General features: G+C 36.3%; 1 protein-coding gene across 1 annotated transcript; it reads right to left on the bottom strand.

The window, feature by feature from the left end:
• Positions 1-6,254: 6,254 nt before the first annotated feature.
• Positions 6,255-8,193, bottom strand: tcf21 (transcription factor 21). Its single transcript, XM_015394504.1, has 2 exons — positions 7,627-8,193; positions 6,255-7,006 (listed from the first exon to the last, which is right to left on the bottom strand). Exons 1-2 carry the CDS (start codon positions 8,062-8,064, stop codon positions 6,917-6,919), a joined length of 528 nt encoding a protein of 175 aa, XP_015249990.1. The 5' UTR covers positions 8,065-8,193; the 3' UTR covers positions 6,255-6,916.
• Between the last annotated feature and the right edge of the window lie 697 nt (positions 8,194-8,890).

Below are 8,890 nucleotides of genomic sequence, written 5' to 3'. Positions count from 1 at the left end.
TATTTATTATTTTTTGTAGAGCAAAGCAATATATTACGAGAACGCACTGTGCGATTGACCCGATTGACCTCTATTACTGCCTGGGCATGAGTGACCTCTCACAGCTCTCATCTGATTTGCTGTCTGGGCTTTGGCAGAGGTCTGTGCTTTGCCTGAGAGCTTTTCCAGTTTATTCACAATTCCAGATAATTCAACAATGCCTTGTTTGGGAAAAACTATTTGTCTGAAGGCAATTACGTTGTTACTATTTGAGAAATAATTAAACCAAAAGTACAAAAATAACCTTAGGCTTCATTCATACTGCAGGTTTGTATGTTCAGTTCGGATATTTTGCTAAAATCAAATTTTTTGAGGTGGCCCATTCATGCTACTATTAAACATGACCGCTATCATGGTGCGTGGTTCCAGACCCCATGCACAGATAAAAGAAGGAGCCGTCACACAGCAGCGTACTGTTCATGGAGGTAATGGTAACTGTAATTGATGTTTTTATGTTTTTATCAGAAAGGTGTTAAACAATGAGAGCCGATAATATTAAGGCCACATAATAGTGAGATAAAGGAAGGTAAGAAGAAAGCAGTACAGCTGTTAGCAGTGGTCTTTTATGGAGCATTAACTGCTACTGCTGTGTGTGGCAATATAGTTAGACCCTGGAGACTGATGTGAAAGACGGTTAAAATGTAACATGGCCGTTCACACAGCTGACTTTTTCAAAAGTATTGGATGCATAATGACTTAGTAACACATATGGAAGTGGCACAGATGGATCAAAATCAGGCCATTCAAACTTCAATTAAAAAGAGTGATATGGGTTGCATTTCCCTGCAGTGGGACTCGAAATTGTTTAGAAATTACTGATTGATTAATATCTGTACCCCTCAGTTCAAAAATACTGTCTGCGCCTCTGCTTTATGATGGACATAAATCCACCATAACCTTGTCAGATGAACTTAAGGTAACCCCCTGAAATCATCTAAATGTGCGTGTCCAGATGTTCAGTTTTTCAGTACTTTTTGTACCACCTGCTATTCTGTATGATTGAGCTTAATGACAAAAAAACAAAAGGTGCTTGATCTGTGAATCAAGCTTTACATTTTCTGGTTCAATTTGAATTTCTACTTAAAACAGTCTTCCTAATTATGGCGTTCTAATTTTGACATCATTAAACCAAGATGGCTTCTAACATCAATCGCTATCACTGCACCATGCAAGGCTCCAAACAGGAGGTTCTCTGATAAAGTGACTGCAACCTTAAGAATGTCACAAAGAGTGATCAACAGGTTGCAACAGCTTTAAGGACATGCTGAAAGAGTCATTAAATGAATAGAATAGGACATCAATCTGCCAGATACCACACTGATTGATGTCTTTATTATGAATAGATTCAGGTGATGAATGCCACTCAACTCCAGGCATAAAAATACAGACCATATTTTATTGTGATGGCATCAAAATGTGCATCATTAGTTAAGGTTACTGATGACTGTACCTCAAATGCAGAGGCCTTCATTTGCTGCAGACCTGAATCATCATAAAAACGTATGGGTTTAGTTGATTCAGCATCCATGGAGGCGTATCATTTTGCAACTTAGAATTTTAGTAACTTGAAGGTCTCTTTCAAGGGTGAGTGGAATGCAATGCAAAGCTTAAGCAGGCAGTCGATACATTTGCGAACAGCATGAAACAAGCTTTATAACGTGTTAATGATTCACTTCAATTTAGTTTATTTAATTAATTTTTCTTCATTAAGGATTATTGATTATTACTTAATTAATTAATTATTTAATTCACAACACATGTCATCTCAAGGCACTTTACAATTCAACCAGTCAATGATGCTAAAAGGCACACCGGAAGTTAATTACACATTGGTATTTTTTGTTCTTGTGCTATAACCAGCGCTGTTGTTATTGGGTTCGGTTTCAATAATGTTTTTAAATTGGTAAAATCACCATGCATCTATTTAAACGGCATACTTTAATTATAATATCACATCTTCTCTTAAATTAATCTGGACACCAAATATCCCCAAAGTTTTGCGAGTGCATATTACTTTTATCCAGATATGGTCATGCTGCCACCCTAATTGGAGTAAATCTAATGAACAATAACAACGAGTTTGTCATTTACTGTTTTTTCCAGGGAGAAAGTTGTTTTAAAGGAGGTAAGATAAACATCCAAAACTGCCTGTACTTGACATGTTCAGTAGGTCTTGTCCAGAAGATGGCACTGTTTGGGTGGGGCAGGCACTTCTTCTCGATAAAAAGGATTAGAATAAATAATTACAGTTTAGGTAGATCTCAAAAAGTGAATATTTAGATTAAGATTAAAATTTGGTAAAGAAAAATAACTCCAGGAAATGTATTTCTGATGGCTTGTGTGTTACACCAGGGCTTTGCAAACTCCTTTTTCATTATTTATTTACTATATTTACTTAAACATATTTTGTTTGAGATTTTGTAGAACTTTTTTTTTTTTACCATTTTTATTCATGTTTTAATTTCATACGCTAAATAAAACCTGTTGCAAACAACTACCTTAAGAAGTAGTTCAATTGGAAAATGAGATCCCATTATTTGCCATTCCATCAAATGATTAACAGAACATTAATGAGCAGAGAGCATGAATTAAATGGATCAGATTAATAAAGAATAAAGTTCTGAAAAGGTGTAATGTAGGCTGGGGTTATAGAATCAATTCACAAGCCTTGGATATCTCCCAGGGACCTGTTCAAGCCATCCATCCATCCATCCATTTTCCGTCATGCTTATCCCTGCTGGGGTCACGAGGGTGAGAGGCGGGGTCCACCCTGGACAGGTCGCCGGTCCATTGCTGGGCAACACAGAGACAAACAGGACAAACAACCATTCACACACACACTCACACCTAAGAGAATCTAGAGAAGCCAATTAACCTAACAATCATGTTCAAGACATTGTCCAAAAAAGAAACATAAGAGTATGCTTTTCCTACTGGGTCATCTTCCAAACATGCTGAGAAAAAAAAAAGAAACATTATTATTAAACAATATTATACAGGAGGAACTGCAGAAATCCACACCTCAGGTGGAAAACTTTGCTGACCGAGTAACTCATTGTGTACTTTTAAAAACATGGCCTTTTAAAGCCCTGGTTAAACCATTTTGAATTTTCATATGCTTAATGTGGAAGAACTTCCTCATTGGCAGACTGGCATTGAGTAAAAAGAACATCTTGTCATCCTGAGCATAGCTCCTACGCAGGGGGATTTTTTTACAGGTTGTGGTTCCTGGGATAAGCTTGAGATTTGATCTAAATTCCCCAACATCTCCTAAATGTAATATTAATTTACTGTGTATTGATTTTTAGCTTATAATTTTTTTTTTGGAAAACTGAACATGGGATAATTTCCCATGTCTTTTTTCATGCCCTTTGTGTTTATCATGTTTACATACCGTATATTCTAATAGGTTTAGTGCTGCTTCAGTAGTACATACCTGCATGTAAAATAATGCCTTGCTGTATATTTGTTTCTGTTTTTTGTGTGTGTGTGTACAACTGAAAAAACAGAACCCTTCTAATATTCTTCTTCTTTTTCTTCATCTCTCTGAACACAGCTTTTTAAGAAAATTTAGAAAAGAACTGAAACAGAAAAAATAATGTTCAAACGTACCGGAGATCCAAAATGTACAGAAGCATGTGCTTTTATCTGTCTTTAAACAAAATATATGCCATTAAAAAGAAGTGAAATTGATGTGCATATACATTCTATGACAGCCCTAATTGCAAGGTATTTTTAAGGTTACCATTGCCAAGCTGTTTCTGATTATTCAACCATTGACTTTGTTAAAGTATCACCTCTATTGTAGCTTTTTCATGACTTAACTACATGCTGGGAGAGTCTAGAGAAGAGTAAATCCTTTTTGTAAAAAAAAAAAATTTTTATTATGTATATTGGATATTATGCTTTGTGTCTTTTTTAAATATAATTATTATGATTAACTATAATTATGATAGAAATGGCTTTGTTCTTTTTAATTTCTGAACAATAAAACTATACATTACTAGATCTACATAAAACAATACCAATACTATGTTTCAATATTGTACAGTATGCCATTAAGGGGAACTCAGACAATTCTCTTTTTTTTCACTTAGAGCACTGGCAGCAGGGATTATTAATGGAGGGCATCGAAAATGATCAATGATTATAGGAGGATAAATGGAGGAAAATACACGGAAGTCCTTGGGGAAAAAAAATACTTGTTTTGGGCTTTAAAGGTTCAACTTTCAGCAGCAGAACTTTCAGCAGCAGAAAAACCAGGAATAGACCCAGAGCTGGAAATAAATTGCTTAGATCAATGCATTTTTTGGCAGAACTATAATGAAATGGACGCTCAAGGTAATTATTTTAATTTATACAGCACAAAGGGCATCACGGGTAAAATAAATAATAAAAGACAAAAACTAAATAAATGTTGAGCAACTTGAGTTCTTATGTAAAATCCTGTGTAAATAAAAATGACTTAAGTTGGTGTTTTTTATCTTTAAAGTTGGCAAAGGACCCACATTTGCTAGCCACACTTTTCAGATTGTATTTGTAAAAGTTTAAAACAATTATTTCTTTCTGGTTTCACTTCATAATCAGCATGTTTTTTTTTAGCAAAAGGGGAAAAATGGTTTTGATTGTAACATGAAAACATGAAAAAAAAAAATTGAATAATTTGACAAGTGATTGTTTGATTGTAAATCCTATTTCAGTTGAATAGCAGTGGATATATTATCTACATGTATACAGTTAGTGCTTAGAAAAGACAACAACAATTAAAGAGATGTGAAACTTGATGGGATCAACTGGAAGATAATGGGATTTCTGTCTTCCCCTCTGTGAGCTAACTTTTTTCAAATTCGTTTTGGGCAAAAGTCCAACAAAACAATTAGTATGGGAATCCCAGTCATGCTCTTCAACAAATCTCTCCCTCTCTCTCTCTTCCCCTATTCTCTCTGGTTTTCTGCAGATGGCCCCAGCAAAGCCACAGCCAAGTTTATTTTCTTCACGGTGGTCCCTTTAGGGTGGCTGCGGGCCCCTGCCATCCTGCTGCTGATGTATTAGGTGGGGGTCCCTTAAGAGATGTCAGCAGGACTCTTTTATTGCTAAAGCACTCTATCATATTGTTCCTGTTGGAGAAGATCTTTGGTGTCCTGTCTAAAGGGACAAGATAAGATAAGTAATTACAGTTGAAAAGGGAAACTTGTTCTTCTTTTAGACATATAATATAAACTTATAATAAAAAACACAAATTGGGTTAATGCTGATCCAAAACAAAGATGAATCAAATATACAATGAAAGCTTTTTGAACATGAGAGAAAATCAGTATTTTGGGGTGTAAATGTATTCAAAAGTGAAAAAATAAGCCAAAAAAGTGTAAAAAAAAAAAAAAAATCAGCCAATTACTTCATACTACTTCAATTATTACTCAATAAAATATTATACCTAAAAGAAATCCCATCATTATTGGAAAATTGCGATCATATAAGTTTTTTTTTACTTTAAAGATATTGTCCCAAATGTTTTATTCATCACAAAACATGAACAGAGTGAGACTGTTATTTTCCATTATTTGATGTCATTATCACCCTGAGGCCATGTTGATTGGTAACAATTGGAAAAATGCAACAAAACAATAACAAACTCTTAGATTTATTTTATTTTAGGTAAATTCTTACCCTTTTGCAAAATGAACACACAGACAACTATTCTTAGCCATTTTTCTTCTGTAATGGTGCTTTAAACTAGCCCTGAAATATGAAAAAGAAAATTGAATAAAGTTGATCCAACACAATTTTTTTTTAGTTTAAAAGTTGACAAGTTAAATATATAACTTAATTCAAATACTTAACTACTGAAGCAATTCATTTCAGTTGGAGCTGCATTTTCTTTTCAGAGTGGGGTTTGTTTTCTGATTGAAAATAGACACACCCAGAGACACTAAAACAAAACAAAAAAATGTAAATATTCAGGGATTCCTTAAAAAAAAAAACGCGGTGTAAGCAAACACTTTTTCTTTGGGATCCTTTCTTGAGAAAAGGCCAAAGAGGGAGAGCGAGAGAGGCGGTGTGTGCATAAATAACTGTCGGCATGATGTAAACACTGCGGTCATAACCCGGGCAAATTAAAACAACTGGCCTGGGCGGCTTTAACTCTGGATGCAGGTTATCCTCTTCTTTTAAGATCCACTCATACTATTGGTTGAGTCAAGGAGGAGATAAAAATCAAACTTTGGTCTAAATAAATATAATTTGGTAAATTAAATCCAATTAACAACCATAAAATATAGATTTTTTTTTTTATTTAACAAAGAGCAAGAGGTGCACAGATTTAAAAGCATGAGTTTATGGTCCATTTTGGGACTTGGAATAATCTCTGATTGCAAGAGAGGTTTGTTTATGCAACGGTAACCAAGTTATCTCACAGAAACAACAGTGAGGGCCTTATCAGGAACCCCGCTTTGTCGGTGCTCATGGTTCTGCTATTCTGAATGCTAACACTGATAAGAGGGGTGACCAGGTCAACTGACTGGCCCACACATGGATATCAGAAAAATATGAAATAGTAATTCAGAACACGGGGTTTAAAAGTTGGAAAAATATTTTTATATACATGCATTCTGTACAGACATTTAAACCAGGAGAAAACACCTGTAGATTATGACAAAGTAGAAAGGAAAATACAGAAAGATTGTCTTTGAACCAGCAAAGACAATCTCTGTTTAAATAAATTGATCTGTTTAGTTACGGGAACGTTATGGAGAGATTGAGAGGATGCGCTCTCTCCGTTATTCCCACTCTCAGTCTGTGGAGATGAGACTGTATTTCAGTCAAAGCTGGAAGTTTTTGTTTTCTGTCTTTTGAGAAAAAAAAAAATAAAAATAATAAATCAGGATGCAGTTGTTCCGCATAACCGTGTTGAGTTGAGCATCTCCTTCAGATCAGTCTCCGGTTTTCCAGCGACCATGAAGGGCCACGTCTGCGGAGGGGAAATATCAAGTCAGTTTGGATTCGGATCAAGAAACAACAAATGGTGATAACAAGCTCCTCATGATGTTAGTAATACATTTTTAATTTAACTTTATATAAGAACATTTTATGTTGTTATGTTTCATTTTCGTTATTTTACATTAATTTGATCCAACGAAACATTACGCACAACTGGTTTATTGTTGGAAACAGCATAAATATGCCCACATAAAGAATTGCATATTCTTTAAACATATTTTAACTTCATTTAAATATTAAATAGTCTAAGAACTAATCCCTTAAAGAAGGCTGTCTTCTCCCTTTATGCACAAATTTTCAGCGCTATAATTTAGATAAGTAAAGCCCTGCAAAAATGCAACCACTAAAATGAACCACACTATATCATTATGTGCAATTTAACTTGCAGCATCTAGAGCCCAATGTATTTCTAAACATTTTAGCAATTTTGAAATCCATCATTCACACCTAAGGCCATCAAACAGTGGTAAAAAAATTATTTACACATAAAACGTGCGAGGTTGTTCTCATATTTTCTAAAAACCAAACGATTTAAGTTACTGCAGCTGACATGATGTGCACTCTTAATAAAGCCTGCAGGTTGAGTCTCACCAGGTTAACTGGGTGCGTATATCCGTTTTCGTACTTGTCGTTGGCCAGGATCTGTCGGAGATGTGCGATGTAGCTGGACGCCAGGCGCAGCGTGTCTAGTTTGGAGAGCTTGGTGTCCGGTGGCACCCACGGTAAGGAGGTCTTCAGCCGTGAAAAGGCCTTGGACAGGACTCGCATCCTGGCTCTTTCCCGCGCGTTAGCTGCGTTCCTCTGCACCTGTTTGCCCTCCTGCTGCGCCACACCCTTCGGTGCGCTTTTGCGCGACGCTGTCTTGCGCTTCTTGCCGGACGCTTCTTTCCTCCTGCCCTCAGTAGCGAAGCTGCCTTCACAGTTAGAGCTCTCCTCTGTGCTCTCATTGGAGTCCTTACCACAGGAGCCGAACTTGAGAATGCCATCCAAGAGTTCGTCGTCGACGTCGCTTAGAGATCCGGTGGACATGGTGATGCAGGACTGGGCAGGAGGCTCAACGCATAAGAGCGGGACAGCTGTTTCTGGACGGAACTGAACGGGGATGTGAAAACACACTCCTGGGTGTTCATGAACAAACTAAGTGAAAGAAGCAGAAAAGGAACTGTTTTTATCTCCATAAGAGCGCAGAGGGCGTTTCCTCATGCTGGGAGGAGACAGGGCTGATCTGACTTGGTTCCCCAAAATTTCCAGGACCCCGATTGACCTTGGATGATTCACCAGGCAAAACAAAGCAATACATTTTTAATTAATCCAATAAAACGAACAACATTGGTCATTTTTGAAGAACTGAAATTTATTCGGGAATCAGAAATAGGATACAAGCATTTTATGGATGGAATGCAGATTTTAGAGAAGACATAATACGGTCTGGGGGAAAAATACACCTATACTTATCTAACTTAAATGATAAGATGCATCATGAGGTTTGAAACGAACAAACAAACAAACAACAACAACAACAACAACAAAAAACATCCTAACTTAGCTTCAAAAGTGAAAAGTGTAAATAGCCAGATCACAACTATAAAACCCCGTTAATATAATTTTCAACTAAAACTTCTGAACATAAACAAAAAGTGTGGAGGGTAGATCTATAGGACTGGGAATTAATCAACCCTCAAACCAGTCAGCCAAAACCATGTTTATACATCACAACAGAACTGGTAGATGAAAATTTAGGTTATTAAACAGGTACAACTGCAATATATCCGATTTTTGGAATAATGATGTTGGGAAATAGCTTCTAGCTCCACGGGCAGGGGACGTCTTATTTATTTGAATGTGGCAATGTGCT

The sequence above is a fragment of the Cyprinodon variegatus genome, unplaced genomic scaffold (assembly GCF_000732505.1).
Source record: "Cyprinodon variegatus isolate N-32 unplaced genomic scaffold, C_variegatus-1.0 Scaffold690, whole genome shotgun sequence".
Taxonomy (NCBI): Eukaryota; Metazoa; Chordata; class Actinopteri; order Cyprinodontiformes; family Cyprinodontidae; genus Cyprinodon; species Cyprinodon variegatus.
Note: the sequence above shows the minus strand (reverse complement) of the source record. Positions and strands in the feature narration are given on the sequence as shown.